The 25,063-nt window shown below is 45.5% G+C and overlaps 1 protein-coding gene across 3 annotated transcripts in view; it reads left to right on the top strand.

Annotated features, from left to right (window-relative positions):
• MYO5B (myosin VB) overlaps nucleotides 1-25,063 on the top strand; it is a 153,808-nt gene that overhangs the window by 120,241 nt on the left and 8,504 nt on the right. Inside the window, exons 24-33 of one of the 3 annotated variants that reach the window (XM_087772767.1) lie at nucleotides 694-842; nucleotides 1,646-1,765; nucleotides 2,906-3,043; nucleotides 6,530-6,592; nucleotides 12,613-12,864; nucleotides 13,693-13,790; nucleotides 19,813-19,890; nucleotides 22,493-22,691; nucleotides 23,299-23,392; nucleotides 24,589-24,732. In XM_087772767.1, the coding sequence (XP_087628893.1) occupies nucleotides 694-842; nucleotides 1,646-1,765; nucleotides 2,906-3,043; nucleotides 6,530-6,592; nucleotides 12,613-12,864; nucleotides 13,693-13,790; nucleotides 19,813-19,890; nucleotides 22,493-22,691; nucleotides 23,299-23,392; nucleotides 24,589-24,732 (1,335 nt within the window). The remainder of the gene's footprint in view (nucleotides 1-693; nucleotides 843-1,645; nucleotides 1,766-2,905; nucleotides 3,044-6,529; nucleotides 6,593-12,612; nucleotides 12,865-13,692; nucleotides 13,791-19,812; nucleotides 19,891-22,492; nucleotides 22,692-23,298; nucleotides 23,393-24,588; nucleotides 24,733-25,063) is intronic. The other 2 variants (XM_087772768.1, XM_087772769.1) reach the window with 2 other exon arrangements.

Here is a 25,063-nt window from a genome sequence, read left to right as displayed (position 1 = left end):
ATTTCTTTCTCTCTTATGCGATGCTTTTGGAGCATTGAAGCTTGGGGAAAGCAAGTTCTGTTTGGTGTTCACTGATTTAAAAGGACACGTGGACTATATTTGACTGGTTTCTCAAAGAGGCGAGGAACCGAATTTGCTTCCAAAAGGGAGCTTTTAACAAATAAATGAATTTATTGGATGATTTCAACCGCTGTGGTCTTATCATGGGAAATAGTTGATGATGACATGAGAAAGAGATGCTGCTGTTGATTTGCTCCCATGCCAAATCTGGTGGTGGGACACAGGCAGAGAAGTCTTTAAATGCAGCGAGTACCACTTCTTAAACATAAATATATTTCCATACTGTGCTGGTCTTTTCTTAAGTAAGTGGGTTTATGGCTGGAGCTGGCACAGCTGAGTTAAGCGTAATAGATCTGATGGTTTGTAAGGTGCTGGAGATTTTTCTGTAACTCAAATGGCAGAGGACTCCGCTCTCTGAGCAGAACAACTCAAGCTGTTCCAAATGGCAAGGAGACAGATCTGGATTATAATAGTCTCTAAATATTAGAGAATGCTTATATGTATTTTAAAGGTTCTTGGCAGGGAGCATTTTGTTAATTAGTCATTGTTATTGCACATATTTACAAGAAGTTCACTTCAGAGATGAAGATCATAATTTCTTTTCCTTTTATTTTTTTCTCCCTTATTTTAAAGATGAATTTGCACGAAACACGGTGGAGGAAAATATCCAGATGAAGAAAGAGCTGGAAGAAGAGAGGTCTCGGTATCAGAACCTGGTAAAAGAGTATTCGAGGCTGGAGCAGAGATATGACAACTTGCGGGATGAAATGACTATTATAAAGGTAATGAAACTGAAATGATCCCTATTCTGTTGTGTCCTGGACATGATGCTGGTGGCTGGATAACGTGGCTCACTCATCCTCAAAACACTTAACAGAACTGACGTTATCGTGCAGTTTGTGCTTGATATTTCTAAGACTGAACTTCTACACAGAAGCCAAACAATATGCGTGCCTTGAAAAAGGAGCCTGATCTTTCACGCTTCTCAGTTAAGATACTTAGAGATATCTGTGAATCTCGGCAAAAGTTGGTTCATGCTTCTTGTTTTGCTTTTCGTTTCAGTGATGGTCACATGTAGGTGGTGGATTAAAAACCAAAACCCCTCAAAATCCCAACAACATGGTTTCAAAATTTCAAAAGCCAAAGTTTTTAGGTTCACCTTTGCTAAAGTCTTAGAAGAACTGTTGAAAAGTAGATAATTGTTACAGTGCTGCTGGATTTAGGTGGAAGGTTGAGTGTTTAAAGGGAGCCCCAGGCGGTGCTGTGAACAGCGTAATCTTGAGCTCAGATTTACATGTTTGTACTTCACAGGCATCTGGTGTCATGAAGAGCCTTTAATTCATGCAGAATTTTTCAGCTGCGCTTCTGTACCACTTCACAATTTTAAACTATTCCCTTGTGTTAATAGGAATGTTATGGCAGGGCATAAGAACTAGAAAATGAAATTCACTATAAGGTGACAGTCAAGCCTTTTGTAAAGGTAACCTTAATATATAGACATATATTTGCTCTAAGAAACAATGCTTCACGAGGAATCCTTCCTTCAACACTGAATGTATTATGTATCTGCATCGTTCCTTGGCAGCAAGCACCGGGGCACAGAAGGAACCCATCCAACCAGAGCAGTTTGGAGTCTGATTCCAATTATCCATCCATATCAACCTCTGAGATAGGAGACACCGAGGATGTCATACAACAAGTGGAGGTACAGTCAATCGGGCAGGCTCGGGGGGAGGAGGCGAGCCCTGCTCTGCAGGGATGATGGACGTGGGTCTTAGGAATAGGAGGTATGCAGGTTGGACTATAAGGTGTGACGGATGAAATTCATTTCGTGCTACAGAAATAAGTCATTAATTGTGTGAGAGGGATTGCAGGGTTGCGGTGCTATGGCAAATGCTTACTTGTTTGTGGCACCAGGCTTAAATAGGGCTCTAAAAATAATAAAGTGGTGACTTTTGGCCATGCCAGCTTAAAGACTGATGAAAATTCATCAAAGTGCTCAGCATTGTTACATGTAGTTATTCCTAGCACCGATGGCAATGACTGTATAGTGATCCTTCTCCACAAGGATACCGAAGTTCATTACCCCCTTGCCCCGAGCATTTTCATTCCAATGTGTCTTCACGCGTGCTTTGCTGGCCAGCACAGCCCCTCTCATCAACAGTCTCGTAATGCAGAAAAGAGCAGCATAAATTATTCCCTGGCTATCAAGAATCGCATGCAAAAGGGAAACGTGTTTTGCTGACGTTTGCTAGAATAGGCTGCTTTTCAAACTCCGCTTTCATGACTCGAGAGCGTGCGTGGATGATGAACGTTCCTAGGATCTGCCACCCCACTGGCAGGACCGTATTTTTTGGTCCCACGTAGCACGCCTGCAGAAACCCCCACTTCCCTTCGCTGGCTGCTGCGTTACGTTGCTTTAATATTTCTGAACTGCTCTGAGAGCATTTGCTGAAGTCAAAGTAATCAGTATTGGCCATGCTTTAATGTAAAGTATTCTAGGTGAAGCCAATTAAAAAAAAACAACTAATAAATACTTGGCTAGAAGTGACTCAGTAGGGTATTTTTAATGTTCTTAGCTGTGGCCCCAATCAGCCTGCTTATCTCTTGGGCTGTTAAACATTCAGTGATTTATTAAAATGAGTCAACTGTTTATTGACATTAAAAATAGGTGCTTAAAATGGGGGTTTGGTCTTTGAAAGCACCTGCCTTTCTTGGGATGCTCCTGTTACCGGCTGTGGCTGGGGTCGGTGCTGATGTACAGTCAGGGCGTATCTGGTACTGTACGTGGTTATAGAATCTGACTGAGGTCTTCTCCTTTTTCCACTCCCCTGTTTTTCTCCAGGAGGTCGGGATGGAGAAAGCCGCCATGGACATGAGCCTCTTCCTGAAGCTACAGAAGCGAGTGAGGGAGCTCGAGCAGGAGAGGAAGAAGCTGCAAACCCAGCTGGAGAAAAAGGAGCAAGAGAGCAAGAAATCCCAGGTAAGAGATGGCTTTTTCTCAATACTAGTATTTCATGTTGGTAACTGACTTTCCTTGATTGCCTGAGGACACACGATGTAGGAATTGAGGTTTGCGAGTGACAAGTTCAAGTTAAGAGGCAGCAAATCCAGCTGGGAAGTGGGGAGAAACTTTTTTGGCAATTGGACAGAACTGGTTTGTTTTTTTCCTTTCGTATTTTAAATAAACTGGTTAGATTTAGGACAGTATTTTAAGTATCTTGAAAGCAATGAAATGTAGAATCAATTTTGGCACGTTTTATTCTGCATGCACTGATCCCATTTTCTTCTCTCTTGAGAAATGTGAATTGTGGAGTCTTGTTAGCAAAGGTCAGAACAAGGAAGGGTAACATGAGGGCAGGAAGGCCCTGCAGAGGGACCTGGCCAGGCTGGAGCGATGGGCCCAGGCCAACTGGGTGAGGGTCAACAAGGCTCAGGGCCGGGTCCTGCCCTTGGGGCACAACAACCCCAGGCACCGCTGCAGGCGTGGGGAGGAGTGGCTGGGAGCTGCCCGGCGGGAAAGGACCTGGGGGTGTTGGTCGACAGCTGCCTGAACATGAGCCAGCAGTGTGCCCAGGTGGCCAAGAGGGCCCATGGCATCCTGGCTTCTATCAGGAATAGTGTGGCCAGCAGGAGCAGGGAGGTGATAGTGCCCCTGTGCTGGGCACTGGGGAGGCCGCCCCTCGAATGCTGTGCTCAGCGCTGGGCCCCTCACCCCAAGAAGGCCATGGAGGGGCTGGAGCGTGGCCAGAGCAGGGCAGCGAGGCTGGGGCAGGGGCTGGAGCACAAGGCTGGGGAGGAGCGGCTGGGGGAGCTGGGGGGGCTCAGCCTGGAGAAGAGGAGGCTGAGGGGAGCCCTCATCGCTCTCTGCAACTGCCTGAAAGGAGGCTGGAGCCGGGGGGGTCGGTCTCTTCTCCCCAGGAACAAGCGATAGGATGAGAGCGAATGGCCTCAAGCTGTGCCAGGGCAGGTTTGGGTTGGATATTAGGAAAAACTTCTTCCCCGGAAGGTCTGTCAGGCCCTGGCACAGGCTGCCCAGGGCAGTGGTTGAGTCTCCATCCCTGGAGGTATTTAAAGGACGGGTAGATGTGGTGCTCAGGGACATGGTTTAGTGGTGGGCTTGGCAGTGCTGGGTTAATGGTTGGACTTGATGATCTTAAAGGTCTTTTCCAACCTGAACGATTCTATGATTCTATTTGGAAGATTGCAGATGGACATGATGCTGCAGCCTGATGGACACAGATACCACCTTTCGGCTGGATCAAACCTAGAGGCATGTCAGTGCTCAGGAGCTGTGAAGAGAAAGGCCTTGGTACCCCACATCTCCACATGTCTTTGGGTTGATTTGGGTTATTTAAATGCTTCTTGGCAGTCCTGGCTTCCCCCTATCCTGCAGTGTGTGGTGTGAGCTGATAAGCACTTCACAAACGTGTCAGGCTTGTGTCCTCACTTTGGTATTGTTATAATCTCTGTGGTTTGTTTTTTTTCCCTCCCAGTAATGGTCATATAGGAATGTAGCTTAAAAAACGGTATGGTAAATCAGAAAGAGCAAGGTAGATATTAGAAGAATGGGTTCTTCCTTTCCATTGCAGTGCAGGGATATTCCTTTGATATATTCTTTTTTCCTTGTGGAAAAATATCTTCCTACAGTTGGGGTTGTTTGCTTGGAAGTAATTAAAAAAAAAAAAATTTAAAAAATTAAGATTACTGACAGCATAGTGATAACTTAAGAGACAGCAGTCCATCCAGACTTGCAACTGGAATCTGAAAATACAGCTCTCTAGCTGCCAGTGAGCTGATGTTTAGCATGGGGGGCTTTTAACAGAATCATAGAATCACAGAACGCTTTGGGATGGAAGGGACCTCTAAAGCCCATCCAGTCCATCCCCCCTGCAACGGGCAGGGACATCTTCAACCAGATCAGGTTGCTCAGAGCCCCGTCCAACCTGGCCTTGAAGGTTTCCAAGGATGGGGCATCTACCACCTCTCTGGGCAAAACCCGTTCCAGTGTTTCACCACCCTCATTGTAAAAAATTTCTTCCTTATATCCAGTCTGAATCTCCCCTCTTTTAGTTTAAAACCATCCCCCCTTGTCCTATTGCTACAGGCCCTGCTAAAAAGTCTGTCCCCATCTTTCTTCTAAGCCCCCTTTAAGTACTGAAAGGCCGCAATCAGGTCTCCCCGCAGCCTTCTCTTCTCCAGGCTGAACAACCCCAGATCTCAGCCTGTCCTCACAGCAGAGCTGTGCCACCCTCGGAGCATTTCGGTGGCCTCCCCTGGCCCCGCTCCAACAGCTCCATGTCCTTCCCGTGCTGAGGACCCCCGAGCTGGACGCAGGGCTCCAGGGGGGTCTCCCCAGAGCGGAGCAGAGGGGCAGAATCCCCTCCCTCGCCCTGCTGGCCACGCTGCGGGGGATGCAGCCCGGGAGACGGTTGGCTTTCTGGGCTGCGAGAGCACATTGCCGGCTCATGTTGAGCTTCTCATCAACCAAGACCCCCAAGTCCTTCTCCTCAGGGCTGCTCTCCATCCCTTCACCCCCCAGCCTGTACTGATACCAGGGGTTGCCCCGACCCAGGTGCAGGACCTTGCACTTGGCCGTGTTGAACCTCATGAGGTTGACACAGGCCCACCTCTCCAGCCTGCCCAGGTCCCTCTGGATGCCATCGCGTCCCTCAGGTGTGTCGACTGCTGAGCACTTGGTGTCATCTGCAAACTTGCTGAGGGTGCACTCGATCCCGCTGTCTGTGTCATTGATGAAGATGTCTTGCAGATGTCTTGTGTACCTTTTACCCTGTAACTGAGGCTTTGTGACTTGTACAGAGGCCAGAGTGTGGGAGACGATGCCTGCCATGATACAGCAGTGCTGTGTGCCTGGTGTCGTGAAGCAGTAAAGATGCTCTTCTATAAAATGCTGAGCAAATGCCATCACTCTTGGTTTCATAATTGAAATTTCTGGGGCTGTTGTTGCTTTGTTTGGGAATTTTGTTTATCTCTCTCCGGCCTGAGATCCATTTGTCTGTTGACAAATGCAATAAGAGGCTCAACAAAATCATCAACTGTAATTATTTACGTGCTCCGCCAGATATTCTTACAGATCACCTCTAGCAATTTGCAGGAAACACATGAAATAGGAAACTTTCCCAGCCTCTCATCATGGCCGCAGCGGCAAATGAAAAACCTGCTTCCCCACTGCTGTGTTGAAGATTGTTCCCCTAATGACTGTCATTGTTCAAAAGCTGCAGTGAGCCACAGTTGTCAAGATATTAATGAGAGATTAAACCATTTTCTCCTGAAGCAGCCCCTGCCCCACTACGTTTTGTTGTACTCCGTCTAATGGCAATTAATAACATTGTTATGGTTGAGCTGCGGCAGGGCTGGCTGTTGATCGAGGCATGCCTAACCATCCTGTGCCATGGGTCAGTTCCTCTGGCTGCTTTTAAATATTAGTTTATCTCTTTAATCCATGCAGGTAATTGAAATGAAGACTGAAGTGACTTCGGACCATGAAGATTTTGCATACAACAGTCTGAAGGTGAGTGAGGAGCTCCTGCTTAGTGCTGTAACCTGTTGCATGGCTCCAACAGCCCTAACAAATTGTCTGAACCTGGTAATAACCCTAAACCTCCTGTAATTGATTCTGACTATTAGAGATAGCAGTTTGAAAGCTGTAGCTCTCCATCAGCTCCTGGGCCTGGGGTGGGCTCACAGATGTTCTCTCTGGGGCAACATCTGTTGTGCCTGTTTGAGTCTTCCACGGCGGTAACAAGCCCACTTATGGTGAATCAGGGTGCTTTTTCCACTGCACACTTTCCCACTGGGACTTTTTTGGGTTTCCTTTGACATGACACTGCAGGTCTCAGCAGTTTGCACCCCGTAGGGTTGAACTCTTGCAGCTGAAGCCCAATGGGTTTCTTGTTCCAGGCTCCAGCTTTGCTTCTTGTCTGCTTTCCTTGCATTCCCAAGGTGCCACTCAGGATAAAACCAAATAAATCTGCTGCGTGGATTGCAGTAATAGCCTCCATCTCCCAGCAGCAGTGCTGGTTGACCATAGTCATCTTGTGTCTTCCCAGCTATTACCCTACCCTGCAATTCTTCTTGTTCCTAAGCTCTAAATCCTTATAGTTCTGCCTCCACCATTTTCTTCCTACAACATATAGAGCAACTGAAGCTTGCTAAGCTCCTGTCGTGGCTTGTGTGGGTTGTGTCCTCCTGCTCTAACTGTACCCAAATGCTCTGGTCTTGACTGTTAGGCCAATTCTTATGTCCTGCTCATCCTCAGAAAACCAGTTTCTAGGATAGGCTCTGTAAGGGAATTTTTTGGTTTTTTTTCAGTGCAGGCCTACATTTCAGATGCTCCTTCTCTCCCTGTCCCCTTAACAAATATTGCAATGCAACTGAGAAATCCAGAGGAACATATGTTACCCAGGATAACATCATACTAAACCACCTGATGGTAGTAATACCAATTTTTGCTGTCTGTATCATGTCCTCAGAAGAATGCAAAAAAGCAGAAATTCAAGATGGAAAGGATGTATGTTCAGCCCTCACTAAGACCATACCTCTTAGCAGTAGCTTTTTCTGGCACTTAGTCCATCCAGTTTTTAGTCTCTAAGCATGACATCTGTGTTGCCCAAGTGTCCTCCAGTTGGTTAAACGTGGCTATGGAAGTTTTAAGTTTCTTGACCTTGTAAAGCAAAGCGAAGCTGCAGTTTGGAAGGGGAAAACCCAGCAGATGAGAACTGCCACCTTCTTAAACAGCTTCTGCAGTTCTGACTTCTGTGTGAGTGCACAAATTGTGTTTTCTTCAAGTTTTAACCCAGGAAGTTCAGAATGAAAATATTAGTTTTGGGTTTTCCTACTTTCTACGTTCCTAACATAATAACATACATAGTCCTACATATCTAACAAACCTTAATAACTCTCTGTTAATACCATTTCATAGCAATAGGTAGCACGTGTTACAAAAGAGCAGGGTTCCTTAACCTTCAGCCTAAAAGAGGTGGAAAATGAACTTACAAGGAAACACATCTCAGAGTTAGTTTTTAGCGGTGTCGCACTGCAAGAGGTTCTTTTTAAGGATCTCCAGCACAAGGTTCTTGCTGGAGTTGCAAGAAAATGAGCTGAGGGTTGCAACGAGGACCAGCCAGGTCTATGAGTTTGCTTTAATGCAGTGCAGACCTGCACAGACCACCTGTAGCACGCGATATTTTGGGTACTGGCACGTTGGGTGACTGTCAGTCTAGGAAGAGCTCAGGTCCCTGTGAAAAGCAAGGAGGAATTGCTTCAAACACCATAGTGAGAGGCAACCCGTAGCCCTAAAGGAGAGGATTTTGCATCCCTGTAGGTGGCTTGGCCTGAGAGGAACCATTGAAAAAGAGAGACAACTACAGCTCACTGGTGTTTTCCCCACTTCTGAATATAGGACACTGCCCGAAGTCTCCATCTGCAATGAAAGAGTGACTTACTGCTGATTTTGAGTGCTGCTTTTCCCTCCTTTCCCCGTGACAGCTGTTTCTGTAACTATAACAAAGCTCTTCCTCTCTACTTCTGCTAATTTGTATCTCAAATATTTATACTATCTCTGGCTCCTTCAAGAGTCTTGTGTAATTAGATTTATTTTTCCTTTTTGCCAGCTTAAAAAGTCTTTAACTTGGGAAATGAGGCTGAGCTGTCTAAAAGCTTTCACCTAGCAAACTCTTCCTGTGGATGCTCTTGAATGGTCCATGAGATAGCAGCTTATGGAGGAGGAAGGGATTTGGGCTTTGATGCACCACTGATGCGCTGTCTTTGGGAAACTGAGACTCCTTCGCCAATTTAGAAAGGTTTCAGAAGGTTTTAGAAGGTGGCTGCGATGAATTTTCAGAAACCAGTATATTTCCCTGAAATGAATATGAATTTTGACCTAGGTGAGGTGTGAAGACTGTTACTGGTGCAGCTGAACAGCTCATTGTGGTGTAGGAGTGTTGAATGGGGGAAGAGATGCTTGGATAAGGTCACGGATGACCCCGGGTATGGTTTTGGATAAATATGAGTATAAATATATAAATACAATCAACAGTACAAATGTAAATATATTTATAAGTATATGCATTATTTTAAAATAATGCATACAAATAATACTTTGGGTAGTGCAATAAATACGGTTATTGCTGAAGAGCAGGTTTTGTTGGGGGTTAAGGATGTTTCTGTTAAGTACTTTGCGACCTGAGTTTTGGCTGCCTTCTGTTCACTTTTGGGTCTCGTTCAAGATGTTCTTGAGATGCACAGCCCCTCGAGCAGGACAATACGAGGTGTGGATGTTAGTGGGTGGCCACGCAGCCTTGGGTTTTTCAACCAGCACATGGTCTGCTACTTCCTAAGTGTCTACTGTCATCCAGCGTTGTGTCTCGGTGTAATTATCCCGTACTGTCACGGCACCCACGATGGCGGGGGTTTGCCTTTGGGATTAGCTTTTGGTGAGGAGCTTGGTTTTGGTGCGGATTTTGATGGAGGGAAGCGAGTGAGGCACAGCCCTTCTTTAGTGAGGCTCATTTGGATAAGGGTTGGTTGTTTCTTTTTGTAACACTGCAAAGAAATGTGAGAAACTTGGGCTAACACTGATACATTTACAGCAGGCATAAATTATATGTCCTTTGTAATGGATAAATAGAGTTTTCAGTAGATGTTGTCCCAAAATACGCCCAGCCAGGTGTTTGGTTAGCCATGATGCAGGGCTGGGGGGATGTGAAACATCTCCCTGGTGGGAGACACGTCCCTGAGTCACGCCTGTACAACAAAAAAATTCCCCAGTGAAAAATGTATTTTCCGGCTTGTTTTTTCAGGCTGGGAAAGCGGGATTGGGAATGAAAGCACCGAGGGGTCCGTGCCCTGACTCGGTGTTCCTAGCAGGAGGACAATGCATAATCTGATTTCTCGCTCTTCACGTAGCTGGGATGTTTGCTTCATCCCTTAGACTTGGAAGCTCATCATGAAACGAGCTTCTAGAGGATTTTATTTTCTTTCCCTATCGAGTACCAGGAACAGAAGAGAGGGCAGATTCCTGGCATGGCAGTGCTAAGCCCCTTCCTAAAAAGCGAGGCTATTTCCATCACTGTCAGTGCTTGGGTACCCCTTTCACACCTCCGTAACGCTGTACGTGTGGGACAAGTGTGAGTTCAAGTTCAGGATGTTCTGACTGTATAACTTGTCAAATAAATCAGCACTTTTGGACTGTGCAGAAGGAAGAGCATTTCTCACAGCGCAAGTAGAAATCTCCCTTTGCACATTCAGACCATTTTATTTTAGCTTCTCTTCTGTCATCACTGATACTAGTGCAAAAAGGGTGTACAGGCTGGGGACAAGAGGTGTCTCGCCCATGTCTATGGATATTTTAACCTTGCTCCATGCCCAAAATCTACCAAGAAAGGAGTAGGGAATTAATTTAATGGTAAACTCTGAAAGGAGTCCAGGGCATGAGCTCTTGGAGCAGGGTTGTTGGTTATAACTTTCTTTCCTGATCTTCCTGGCTTCATTTCTAACCAGAGCAGAGCTTGGTACGACCAGTCCCTGGAGTTAGCAGTGTGGCTGACCCATGTAAAAAAAAGAAAAGAACAGGAGGAAAAAAGGAGGAAAAAAAAAAAGGGGGGGGGGGGGGGGGGGGAATGAAAAGCAGGGGTCTTATCCAGCAAGTAACAAAAATCACACAAGAGCCATTTGTGTAGAAAAGCACTTAATCGCTTTCTTCTTGCCCTTCACCTGTCTCTGAGCATGATCAGAAAAGAGTGGAAAGCAAGTCGATGCTTTAGCCACGCAGCAAAAAGAGTTAAACCCAGTTTGGTATCAATTCCCCACCACACGCACACTTTGCAAACTCTTGTTTTCAAAACCAGTTCTAGAAAAGCCAGTGTCTCATACGCTCCCTCTGCTGAGCTGTGGTTAATGTGGATGTGGAGGAATTGCCGGATCAAATGCATTTCTTATCCTCTTTTTTTTTTTTTTAATGACAGATGGTATAACGTACCTGACTGTGCTCTGTTACTGATGGTGTTTGCTCAGCTCAGAGTATGTCCAGATGCCAGATCAGCTATTCTGTTCACACCTCTGCTGTGATAAGGCATACTATTTATAATTTGTAAGGATTTATAATTATAACACCCGTTTCCTATGGAAACGAGGTTTACGCAGCTGTGCTAGCTACACGCTGTATAAATTGTATAAATTGCCCCCATCCCCCCCAGGCATTTTCGGATTCGTTAGCTTGCCTCAGCCAAAGGTGATAATGAAGCAGATATCCCAGAGATAAGAGGGATCATGCAAGAAAGCTGTGGAAAGGGTCAAAAGGCAGCGGGGAGAGAGAAGCACCTGGATCTCAGTGGGGAAAGAGCTTGTGCTGTTGTAGATGCTAGAGAATCCCCATGGATGGGGGTCAGGCCCTAGGAAAGAGCTGACCCCAAATCAGCCAGACGCTACATTTTGTCAGCTCGCTTTCAGATGTCTCTGGTTTTGCCATGCGGTAGTTGGATATGGATCCCGTTGGGTTTTGGAGTTGTCCGAGAGGCCTGGGTGCACGGGGACAGGAGGGAGCAGTCCTGGGTGCCACCATGCAGCAGCTGGCGATGGAGGATCCGGTGCAAAGAGAAGGTGGGTAGTTGGGATCCAGGCTGTCAGCTGGACGCCAGGAGTTTGGCTCCCTCCCCGTCTGTGACCCATAGGAAGGACTGCACCATCCGCAGGAGCTAAGGTGCTCTTGACCCAGCTGGGATGCTCCAGGTGGGTTTTTGGTGCTGGCAAAGAGCTGCCAAATGTGGCGTTACCATCTGCAAACAAAGCTTCATGGTGAAATACTGAAATAAAGGCTGTCTCAGCTGCCGGAGTTTTATTCTTCTGTCTTCTACTGTCACGCAAAAGCAAATAAGCCCTTCAGTTGTCTCAGCAAACACGGTGGTGCTCGTGCATCGTTATTCAGGAGAAGCAGTTGGCGTCAAACTTGTACGGTATTGCCCCTGCCTGTCAAATGCCAGCAGCTGAGGAGACGTCAGGGCAAGGAAATCCTCCAGCTGCAAATGTGGCACTGGGGTAGGGGAATTACAAAATGTATGAGAAAAGAAGCTGGAGCGGGAATTCACACAGCCGTAGCTCAACTAACAGGACGTCATGATGAAGGGGCGTGTAAATTGGCATCTCCCAGCTTATCTAATGAATACGAAAGATGAGCTCAACATAGTGGGGTTTGTGGTGATTTCTCGATTGAGGAGGAAAAGGGGTGGAGAAGAAACAAATGTGTTTGGCTTCTCTAACGCCTTGCTTTTGTGTTTAAAAATAGTGTCACCAAATAAAAAAATCTCCCCTGTGTCACCCTGTAGCGTCGTTATTAAATGGCAACAGGCTACTGATTACAGCAGAAATCGTTTCTGAGCCGCGCAGGCTGGACGGGCAGCAAAATCCAGATCCTGGCATGAATTGATCATTCGGCTGTGATCATCGATAATTGAGTTACCTTAGAGGCGTCTCAGAAAAGGATGAGGCACTGCAAGACAGTTTATCTAAACTGGTTAATGGCTTGGTATTTTCCAGAGGCAAGAGCTGGAGTCGGAGAATAAGAAGCTGAAAAATGAACTTAATGAGCTGAGGAAGGCTATTGCAGACCGAGCAACCCAGAACAACTCATCCAACGATATTCAGGACAGTTATAACCTCTTACTGAATCAGCTGAAATCGGCCAACGAGGAGTTGGAAGTGCGGAAGGAAGAGGTGCTCATCCTGAGGACGCAGATTATGAAGGCAGCCCAGCAAAAAGAGACAGGCAAAAACATGGTAATTGAGAGGGTAATGGATTTTCTTTTCCTTTTTCCTGTTCTGTTGCTGAAAATTCACCGCCTGCTTGAGCGATGCCATTTTTCCTTTGGTAGGCTCTGGGTGGCAGGATGGCACGGGGAGGTTATAGGAGGTTCTGCAGGGTTATAGGAGGTTCTGCCTATGGATAAGATACAGTCCATGACATCATTTCAGACGGCCCAGGACTATATGTCCGGTGGTGGTCTGTAGTGCTGTAAGGTGCTTGACCCCAGACCTGATGAGGTCTAGCCAACCCACACCAAAGAACAACTTCTCCAGCCCTGCGCCAAGGTGTGGTGGTCTGAGATGGTTCCCGGTGGTGTTTTGTGACAACTGCCTTATTCTGCAAGGAAATGGGATTGGGAAAAAGAGCTTCTGGACCTGATTCTGCTCATTTGATGCTGGTGCGGCTGTAGTGTGTTTCTACTGGTGTGTAGGCAAGAAGAGAGCCTGTCCCATCACAGTCGTTCGAGGGCTTTTTGTTTAGAGCCTGTTCTGATGGAAGAGTACGTTTTCTGAAAACTCTCACTTGGGCTTTTGAATTCACTGCCTTATCATTCCTCGAGGTTTTGGTATGTTTTGTATTTCAGACCACACACCCTCCTTTATCTCCCTCCCACGTTCATGCACCCTGCTTCCATCTCCTAATCTCTGCTGCCGTCTGTTTGCATGCCTGTGCATTCATAGAAACTCTCTAGTCTGATGGGTGCCCCAAGGAAGCTCTATTAAGCATGGTTGGGAGTTGTTTGGTATCAAGAACTTCGAAAGAGAGGAGATGTGCAGGATGTCATGCTGCTGTGTTTTGCATATTGAATTTAGGAAAGCATCACCACCAATGCCAGCTGGCCCAACAGTGACAAGCACATCGATCAGGAGGACGCGATTGAAGCCTACCAGGGGATGTGCGAGACGAACCGGTAAGTGTGGCCCAAATTCTTCCAGCAGCAGGGAGGGGCTGACCAAAGTGTGAGAGATGGGATCCAGACCAAAATTAACAACATGTTTTAGAGAGTTACCAGCTTCTGGATTGTGTTCTGGACCTTGGGTCAAGGACGGCCCGTAAAGATGGGACCAAAGATGCAGGTGAGGAGCCCTCATCTTTGGGGCAGCGCGTCCCCAAGGGAGGGGAGATACTGGGCAGGTAGAAAAGCCAACATGGAAGTGGGCAAAACTGGATTTTGACTTTGCTTCCAGTCTGTAAATAGTAGCAAGACTAGGGTTTGGGATCTATTTAAGAGTTACTTATTGCAAGTAAGTCCTCATGCTGTGCAGGGAAGACAGCACGGTTCCCCTCTCGTTTTCCCAGAGGCAAAAGCCCGTGATGGTGAACGGAGCTAACGAACACACGCTGTATTCTCTGGCAACACCCGCATTGTTGGTTTTCTTGGATCTAAACCGAGAGTCGGGAACATTTGTTTTATTACAGGTTTCCCATAGCAAGGGTTAATATTGTGAACATGTGTCTGTCCTTCTAGTAACAATGGGCTTATATTGCGAGGCATTAAATCAATCCTTGCAGCTATCCAGGAGGACATCAAATAAAAAAGTAGTCTCTTGCAAGAAGACAAAATTACATGGATTAAACAGCAAGATAATATGTTAAGTAAGTATTTACTTTATTGGAAGGAAGTTGAATGTTCGTCTTTTCCCTTGACACAGAGAGATGTTTGAGGCTTTTTTCCTAAATAATTTGCATTCAGCAAGGTAGTCAGAAGATTGTGGATTAATGGCTTTTAATAACCCAGTATACTTTGGCACTTTGTAAACTGGTTGCAGAAGGTTGTTAGCAGTCCAGGCTGGGAAAGACCATGACTTAATTAGGACTTTATTCGTACCTGTATGAATATGAGCAAAGACACACCATCTTTGAATACAGTATGAAAAATTGTGAAGAGTTGCTTAACGCTTTCAGAACTGAACGGCCAAGAAGGTGCAGTGGGAAATCCATGTGCCCGGATTGATGTGCAAAAATTCGATGTATATATAGCTGTGCGGTCAACTTTGGTCATCATGTCTGTGCTGTATGTCCCCCAAATTCCTCCCATAATATGGGCTGGATTTTCTGAATTTGCATCTATTTTACTTCTTGGGAAAGCCCTAGGAGAACCTGTGGAGATCGCTCCAGTTACTCTGTGCGAGTACAAAGATGGGCTTGCTCGAAGAGCTGGGTTCCACGTGCATTGCATTTAAACATAGCTTAAAACCCTGATGGGTGGACTGAGGCTCTGCCCACAGTAGTAATTCCCGCTTTCACTTTAGCCTGGGCACCTGGAGGAGTGGGGAGTGTTGGGATCCAGGATTTTCATGCCAGTGGTTTCTCACCTGAGCATCATGTCTGGCTGGATCGGAACCAGTGTTTGGCTTTTTTCAATTGGTTGCCATTGAATATTTGCTTTTCTGAAGTGAACTTGCTGATGAAATTTCTGCCCCTCCTGCAGTAGAGGTGACGCGATTGATTTAATCATCATCTCTTTGTCGGTAAATCAATGGGGCTCGGTGGGCTTCCTACTGCAAGGTGTGGTTTTTGGTCACTTAATTCTGTGGATTTTCTCTTATTTCCTTCCAACTTTCTTCTGGAGCTGTGGGCACTGGTATGGGATGTGAAATCCCATTGTCAGGCACAGCTTTAATCACTCCCTAAACTGCATTTTCCACTGTGCATGTGTAGGGATGATTAGTTTTGTGTTCAGGTGTTGGTGAAAGAGTTGGAGTCAAAATAAGAGTTGCTGCTTTCACAGGGCATGTGTCCGACCTGTACGTATGGGTTGTATCACTGGTTCCCAATAGTAATGGATTATGGGCCATCCTGGAGCTTCCACTTTCAACCTGCTGGGAGACTCCGGTCCTTCTTCAGCCGTTCTGGTTTCCAGACTTAACAACATCTGCAGGGAGGATGGAATCACACAGGGAAATCATCAAAAATGTTGCAATGATCTCATTTTCCACAGTGTATAAATCTCTTTCCTTGCAATTGCACAGGTGAGCTGCAATTGAAAAACTTCATGTGGTCAGGCCCTTGGTGGTTTTTGGCCTTTTGAGATTTGGGAGGGGAAATCTGCAGGCTCCAGGCTCAGTTTCCCATCACCTCTCTTGTCTGCCTCTCGTATGAAGCTTGGCTGGAGCTTGGCTCTTGCAATACAGTAGCAGTAGCTCTACGTACCATCGCCCTGATTATCTGCAGTGATTTATCCAGTAGCTCGTTAATCACCACCAGCTTCCCTGTTATATGGTTCCCTGTGCATTTGTTTGTATATTGGGTTGGTTTATAAACTGTAGGCTGGAGTCGATGGCGATAAAACAGATAAAAACAAACGCTCGGGGAGCATGGATTATTGGATTTGTCGATATAAATTAACATTTCCTCCCCCCAGCACAAATTTGTATTCGTACTTACGCAGCTCTATACCCAAGGGTGTCAGCATGAGAAATAAAACTCCTTTCTCTTTCTAATCTTGATCAATAAATATTTTAATGGAAAGCTTTTCTGGTGGGATTGCAATTCTGAAGTGGGATTAATAAGCAAGAGCCACTTTTTCTCCCACCTGCGCTGCAGGGAGCACTCCCATTTCTCTTTACCCTGATACCTCTCATTCTGTTGGCTCTTTCTAACCGAGACGGATGCTCTTCCATCGGTCCAGTCTGAGCGATACGGTAAAGCCATGTCCACCCACGGGTCACTCCTAGCTTGAAGTCATCGTGTCTTAGCTATTTAAGCTGGGGATGGAGCATGGCTTTATTTTGGTGGGAGACAGACCTTTTGTTCACTCTATGTCTATATAATCCAGGACTTTGAAATACAGCAGGAGGAAAACTGGAAAATCTTCCAGGTGCTGCTAACCCTGCCCACGTAGCGATTTTCTTTCTCCACGCCGCTCTCGGGGGAAAGCCCTTTGATGCCAGGTCAAGGGGAAGTTTGAATTAAAAGCAGCCCTTTATAAATGCAGTGAACTCAGGTTTTTTTCCTTTTTTTTTTTTCCTCGCTCTTGCTGACTTTCAGCTGCTAAAGAGAAAAGCATCGAGTTAGTTTCCAGCTAATTTTCTGCTTCAATAACTGAACGTAAAGCTAAGTAGGCTCTTTGTTCCCTGTTTCAGTTCTTGGGATCTCCCTTTCAAGCTTGTTTGATCTTGGTGGAAATGTAGAGTCAACAAAAAACCAGGTGACGATGTTAGAGTTAATAACCTGGCAGCTCAAAGCAGCTCAGGCTTCGTCTTTGAAATTAACTTCTGTGATAACTTCCAAGTGGTTTCTGTAGAGTACATGGCTTTTTTTTTTTTTTTCCTGCTGGGTAAGGCCCAGCTGCAGTGCAAAGCGAAGGGCCGAAGCTGGAGGATGCTTTTGCGGCTGGAAGAGGCCATCCCATGGAAAAGGCTCATATCTCTGTTTACCACTCTCCAACGTGTCTCTTCTTATCACTGCTTCCCACCCTGTCATATATCTAATCTGTGATGTGCATGAGTTTTCCCTTTAATTAAACAAAAAGGCGTATCTGTGTTTGAAAATGAAATGCCCCTTCTTCTTTATTAAGAGACGATAATTATCTGAAGATGCTAAAATTAACAGCTCTGGGGTTTGGTGTATGTGCACCTCCTTTAAGCTCCTTGGAGGAGGGCAGGGAGGTGTTTGAGCAGGAATTTCTCTCCCTTTCATGAAGGCAGGTTGCCAACTGCGGGTCGCCAGCTGCTCCCCCAGACCTGTACCTCCAAGATAAGGATAAAGGAGAAATGAGGTTTTGTGAATCGTGTCCTTTCAACTCATTTCAGGCTTGTTTGAGAGGATTTACCCAGCATTTTAGGAACTTATTTTGGCACATACTCATTAATCTAATTAGCTAGAATGGACCCCCTTTTGACTTTTAATGTCTTGGTCAATATGAACTTCTGGGGGAAGGGAAGCTCAGTGATTTCTGATGAACACGGACTGAATGCTAATTTCCCAGGGCAGTTTTATCTTCGTGTAATGGTACCCCCTCGAGCTGCTTTCCTCATTTACCACAATGCATGTGATTCAAAAATAGCTTTCCTTCCTTTTGTAAAGGAGGTTGTCCAGGAAAATGCATCTCTTAAAAATGCTGCTCATCATGTGAGATTTCCCAGGTTACTGACGTGTAATAAATAGGGTTTTTTCTTGGTTTTCAGTGCCTAAGTACATGTTCTCTTAAGATTATCTGAACCAAAAAAAAGGCCTTACTAACAAATTTACCCAAATCAGACCAATAAACCTCCCTCTATCTGTCAGCCTACAGACCCTTTTGGAAGCCTGCTATGTATGGGGAAAAATAAGGTTTTCAGCTCAATTCATATGTAGGGCTTTAGCAGATGATTTTCTTTTCCAAATGTTAATGCCTGAAATGTTTGCTGCCTTTGCGAAATGCCGTGCTCGTACAGCAGGATGGAAGGGATGAAGAAGCTGTTTGCAGCGGTGAGGCACCTCTTGAGTCCTTTCGTGGTAGTGATGCAACACCCCGGTTCTCACTGCTTTCCTCTTGTGAAAATGTGTGCTTTTCCACTTCAATATGCAGAGCTTTCCTTGCCAGGGAATGGCATCTGCTACACCTCTCTTCAAAACAGGAGATGCATAGTGGCTTGGTTCTTTTTTTCTCTGAAAGTTTAATGATATATTAAGTGATTTGTTGTTGTTGTTGTTGTTATTTTTTTAATTATTATTTCTAAAAAGAAAAACTGTTTTCGAACTCACATCGAAGCCAAGTAAAATCTCGCTGCAGCAAGTGTTCCTGGACAGGTTGACCAGCTTACATCACTCATTTGTAATGTGTTCAACACCTCATTAAAGAAGATAAATGAGTTTCCTGCCTTTTATAACTTAAAAAAAACCCCAACAACCAACTGTTAAAAGGAAACTTTTTAGTATTAAAGTGAGATAAGACTTTTCTGGGTGTTTTTCTGCCTGGATGGATACAGAGGAGATTTGATCTCATATGGATGTAAGGAAACAAACATCCGAGGGGTGTTTGGACCGAAGGTTGCTCTGAGGAAAGGCTGATGTGTTTGACTTGATGATTGAGGAGACCCTTGACTGAATTAGAAGGAAGAGAATTTATTTCAGGCCAGTGGAAATCGTTGCAGAAGGAAGGAAATGGAGAAACTTGTCTTAAAAATGTCTTATCAGTGAGATGTGCCAGAGCGCAGGTCTGGAAGAGGAGCGAACTGTTCCAAACTATCCATATGCAGTAAACAGCGGGGTTGGGTTATGTTTGCACTGTGGGTTGGAAGCGCGTGTGGGCTGTTCCAGCTCAAAAATAGTTAATTTTTTTAGGGGGGAAGCAAAGAAGCCTGTTGGGAGCTGCTAAGGATCGCCCTGTGCTTTTCATTTTACCCCATCTGTGTTTGGACAGCTCTTCCTTACCTTTTGTGCTGGCTTCTGCTCTCTCATTTATCCTTCGTGGTCCTTGTTTCTTCTCCCTGGTTTTTAAGCATAAGGTTTTCAGGAGGATTTGAGCCAGCTGGCGCGGCGTGGGCTTGCCAGCTTTTCCTTGCAATCATACGGCAAACAGTTTAGCCATACAGAAGTGAAAACTCAGGTTCTGACGTCCAGGAGTTGAGCTTTTTGGTAAAACCAGTAACATCTCGGGAATGATGATAACCTGCCAGGAGGTTGGACTGGGTGACCTGCCATGGTCCCTTCTGACCCGAATGATTTTGGGTTCCTGTGTTGGCTGTGGTGGGTCAGGGAGGAAAGGGCCGCACGAGGACACGTTTCACAGCTGGGAGGGGAGGAGAAGCTTCACTAGCCCGGGGTATCGTACCGGGCACGGTTCTCCTTCACCATGGTGGAAAAGGAAATACAATGTAATGAAAGTGTGCTTTAAAAAATGAATAAAATTAAATTAATAAGGGTTCTGCACCTTTTCCCCTTCTATTGCAATTGACCTTTTGTCTTTCTCTGTCCTCTTCTTTCCTTTTTCTGTCCTTTATTTCTAGCAAGACTGAGGACTGGGGGTATCTCAATGAAGATGGAGAGCTCGGCTTGGCTTATCAAGGTTTAAAGCAAGTTGCCAGGTCAAACACTTTCTTTTTTCCCTGCTGCTTCTTCTCCCCTCTCTCCCTTTTGCTTGCTTTTTTGTTTCTTTCTCTTGCTCTGCTCTTGTCCTGTTGTCCTCTGTAGGACGTGTTGTCCTCTATAGGACCTGTTGTCCTCTCTGGGAGCAGCCGGAGGTAGGATATCCAAACTAGAGGAACTGAGACCCTCCTCTAATTTTTAGAGGAGTCGTTGCAATTCTGATGGGGCATTGCTGATGGTGGCTGTTGTCTCTAATGCCTGAGCTGTGATTCAGTAAGAATTACGTTACATTAATGGGAAATTGTGTGCTAAAGGTGTTGGGAAGCTGTAATCTCCAGGAAGCAAAAAACCCCCAACACATTTTAGATGTGTTTTTCCGAATTGCGCTAAGATACAGCACCTCCCTAAAGAGTTTTCTCCCAATCTTGACATGTCAGAAGCGGAGTCCCTGTGCTTGTATTGCGATGCCATCTGCTTTGCATGCTCCCGGGGATTGTGCACTCCCATCCATGCATTGCCTATAGGTATAAGGAGGAAGGTGCAAAGAAACACAAATGCAGATTAAAGCAAGGCAGAAGGACTCCTGGATTCTTCTCCTGGTTCAACCCGGTGCTTGGAAAAGCCAATAATTAAATGTTAATCAGGCTGTGCTCTCCTGCAGGGTGGTTATGAGGCCCCAATATATATCATTTGTATACCAGATATGAAACGAGCTGATTAAGGACACTATAGAGAGGAAAAGTTAAAATAATCTTTTGTATAAAGTAGTCTAAAGCGGTCACATCTAGAGGGATCAGAGCAGAACCAGAAAATAACAGGAAAAATACCGAGGATGTTTCGTCCGTTTTTCAAAGCAATGTAGGAACCCAAGTTTGTAGAAGGAGCATGTTTTCCTGAGGGCGGCTCACGGTTAATCCGAACCCACATGGAGAAATAAAATGAAAATTAAGTACTTAATACATATTTCATGGTGGGCCTGTATTTTCCAAGCCTATTAAGAGTATAACTCCTGACAACATGATTACGAGGCCGCTTGGTTATTACCCGTGTTTCTATAGTTGGAAAATATCCTTTTCTATCTTTTGCTGGAAAATGGGAGTAGAGATTGCGTTGTTTAGATCTTCTAAAAACAACAAAAATACAAACTCGGGAATGATTAATGCTTTTCATCCGGAAATCTTCTATAGAAAGCATGTGTTCTTTTATAGAGTAGCCCAGGAGAGCACATCCATGAGCTACAGCAAGGACATGGGCTTGGTTGTCCCCCTGGGTTGTTCCTCCTCTTTGCCACCATCGCCCTGTGTAGTCTGAGACTAATACTTTGAAATTTCTGGCTTGATGCCCCTCCTTCAGAGTCCTCATACCTTCTGGAGTCACTTATTTAGGTCGTCTTGAAAGAGCTGGTGGACTCATGAGGAGATTTCCATTTAGCAGAGGGTGGGCAATACCCTTAAAAATAAATTATCGTCCCACTTGCCAAGTTTGTCAGCAAATCCCCATCAGCAAGGGTGCACACAGGAGGGTGGTTAACATCTCAGTGATGAATCAGCCTTCCACTGGATTAATGAAGGCATTCCAGTTTAGCAAATGGCTGGATAACGCATTAACTAAATGCCTTACTAACCCTTTAGCTCAGCGTTTCCCCCCCGGGGTTGTCCTCGTGCACAGGCTCGGGGCAGGGCTGGAAGGAGACCTGGTGTAAGGGAAAGGAGGGTAGGAGAGGGTGGCAGGACCAGTTATGAGAGGAAAAAGTGGGGTGCCCACCTAAAAGTGGGAGAAGGGCTGGTTTTGGTGACTTTTGTCAGCTGTGTATCATGGCATTAGTATTTGTATGTCACGGAGTGCAAGGAAACAAGTCTTTTTACCCGCTGCTGAAGAGTCCTGGTGAAGCCAGCAGCGATAATGAAAGCAGGAACTCATCGAGATGACAGAAAATTGCCTTGTGCATAGTTTTCTGCAGGTAGTTTATGAATGAAAATTGAGGTATAAATGAATATACTTCTTCTTAAGCAAGGATAAATAGCAGCTCTACAAACAACTAGAAGGAATGAAGCGTTTCAGCTTCTGCCTTTCTTGAAACTCCCGGCAGTAGCAAGCGAAGCCTGTGGCAGTCCAGCTGAACGGAGCCATTTGCAAGACATACAGTCCAGTTTGCGGGAGTTAGAACTGATGTTTGAAAGAGGAGGAGCAGAAGAACAAATGCCCTTCAAGCTGAGCTTTTGAAAAACCTGCGGGTGTTGATCTGCACTGCTTTCTTGCCATGCATTTGCTTTTTGCTAATGGGAAGAGTAAAGGAACCCAAATTTGTGATACAGTTGCAGAAAGAAGGGAGCTCTTAGATTATTTCCCCCCCTTTATTTTAAAAAAGCCCAAACTTTTGATCTCACGTCTCTGATTTCAAAAGTATTTAATCTGCAGTATAACAAATGACAGACTAATGTGGCAACGATAGCTGTAGCACCCCTTTGCGTGTGTCGGTGTTACAGGGAGGTTGATCAGGAACATCTCCCATGTCGGCTGACTTTGAAGGATCTAAACTCAGACAGTGGTTACTGCCATGATGCCAAGATCGCAGGCTGATCGGTGTGGTCCTTTTCTCAGGTTACTGGAAGCACAGCTCCAGGATCAGAGAAGAGAGCATGAGGAGGAGGTAGAAGCTCTGAAAAACCAGGTGGATGCAATGAAAGAAGAGATGGAGAAACAGCAGCAGGCTTTCCTGCAGACCCTGCAGCTGTCTCCGGAGGCCCAGGTGGAGTTTGGACTTCAGCAAGAAATTACACGTCTCACCAATGAAAATCTGGTAAGAGGCTATACTGAAAACACAACCTAAGGAAGAGGGGCAAAAAAACAGGTTGAGAGAAAGCAGATAGGAAATGTGAAGGGGAGGAGAAGGCACTGGGGTCTCTTCCACCTCTCCTAAACTCTCTGCAAGATCCTTCAGCATCTCCCACTGGTGTGGGGAGCAGTTGCCGTTCAAAATCTGGCCTGGCTGATCGTAAATTTTCCCCTTCTCACCTCCTCTACCTGTGTTTCGAGGTCTGCACTGGCCCCTCCTAAGTTCAGGTGAGGGCTTGTTACCTTTCTCAACAACTCTAGTATCTGAATATCTCAAATATGATTAACAGCCAGGAGTAAAATGCTTTGGGTGGTGTGTTGTGAGTATCGCCTGCTGCGGGCTACTTCTAGAAAAAGCAGGTGCACGATGTCCGCAGTCTTTGCGGTGTAGGTAAGGATCTCTCTGAGCAACCCAGAAATAACACAGGTCGTCTTGTACCAAGATGCTCACCCCGTGCAGCAGTGGTACGTAGACCAGGCTGCCGAGTGACTCCAGCCTCAAACTCACCCCAGATGAGTTGTTCTTGCGTTTAATTTTCTTTTTTTAACCCAATGCATCTTCTCTTTTTCAGGATCTTAAAGAATTGCTAGAGAAGTTGGAAAAGAATGAAAAGAAGCTGAAGAAGCAGCTGAAGATTTACATGAAGAAGGTCCAAGATTTTGAAGGTGACTTGGCTGTCGGTAGATGTTGGGGTGGGGGAACAGCACTCTGGTTTCACTCCTTTAGCCAGCCTTGGTGAGCTGCAGATTTTTCTCTTTTTCTTCCTATCAAAGTAAGACTTTGCTCATTCTGGCACACTGAACTAGCCCTGAGCTCATCGTTGGCGTGACAGCAGGGAACCGAAAGTCAAAATGAAGCTCCTGGGTCGTGCTTAGGCTGCCTTTGAGCAAGTACAGCTGCACAGCTGTAGCATTAGCTTGTTAACGTGGTTGAATGTGGTAAACTTGGAAGAGGGCCCATGACGTGATGATGGAGGGCGAGTGTTTGCCCGAGGTGTTGGTCTGACGCGTGGTGTACCAGGGTTTGGAGGGTATTCAAGAAACCTTTTTCCTTTCATTGCTGTCAATGCTGTGACCCAAGCAGAAATATAGAAACCAGTGGCTAGCAGGTAACTGCTCTGTTCCGGCAATTTTGAGGAGGATTAAAACCATTTAGGATTAAAATATATATGTATATTCTGCTTTACCAGAAAACATGTCAAATGTGACATCTGTGTTGTATAGAAGGAGCTTCCCCTTCTCCGGAGATGCCATGATTAATCACATAACCTTGTTCTCATGAGCTAATTTCTGTAAACTAGGCATTAAGTGAAATTAAGCTGAATAACTGGAGGGTTTCCATGGCTTGCACAGCTGGTCTCCGTCAGCGTCATCTGCATGCAGCAGGCTGCTGTTTACTGTGGTACTTGCAGACTGGTCTCTTCTGTTTTATTAAACTTTTATGGAAGCACAATGCTCAATGGTGTGCCACCGCCGTTCTTCAGCTTTACAGCCAGCCAGAAGATGTGATGCTTAGGTATTTTTTCATTGCCTGACTATTTTTTTTTCCCCTCTGTGAAAATGATACACTAAAAAGCTTCCCGTAGGGTTACTACCTTCTAGCCTGTGGTTCCTTGGAAAATAAAAAATGACTTCATCTCTTCCTCTTAGGTCTAACTTTTGCACTCTGTTTCAATCAGAGTCAGAACTACTGCTGACCGGTAATTCACGACCTGGTTCTTTATATTTTTATAAGTCTGTCGAAGCTGATGACATTATTGGAAACTTAACATATAACGCTTTGACCTGGTGTCTGCTCTGAGAAGGACATGAATAGTTCTCCATCATCAGATCCCACCTTTCATCCCCTTTTCTCTCCACAGCATCCCAAGCCGTGGTACCGGCGGAGAGGAGGTGGCACGAGCGCAACATGCAAGTTGCTGTCCAGAGAAAGGAGAAAGATTTTCAGGGCATGTTGGAATATTATAAAGAAGACGAGCCACTCCTCATCCGAAACCTCATTACAGGTGAGGAACTTGCTCTGCTCCTGTGCCTGGCTCCTTCTTCTCTTGCCGGGGAGAGTTTGTAAACTTGAGATCTCAAGAGAGACAAATAGATCTTCTCAAATTAATCCCTCCTGGGGCTGCACGTTTATGGTGATGGTGGTTTTGGTAGGTAAAGCAGCACAGCACTAAGCAGATAGACCAGCATGGATATAATTCTTTAGGGTGAGCAAAAAATGGGAGATGCATAAAAGGAGGCTGCAGTTTTTAGAGCAGGCAGTAACTTGCTGAGTTTCATACGATGTGGTAGTAGGCAGGGAGAGGATAGCAAGGGATAGACCCCGGGGATTTTGCA

This window comes from Nipponia nippon, unplaced genomic scaffold, assembly GCF_047370975.1.
Source record: "Nipponia nippon isolate SJK-2023a ecotype South Korea unplaced genomic scaffold, ASM4737097v1 scaffold_37, whole genome shotgun sequence".
Taxonomy (NCBI): domain Eukaryota; kingdom Metazoa; phylum Chordata; class Aves; order Pelecaniformes; family Threskiornithidae; genus Nipponia; species Nipponia nippon.
The sequence above is the reverse complement of the archived record's forward strand: the minus strand, read 5'-3'. Positions and strand labels throughout refer to the sequence as shown.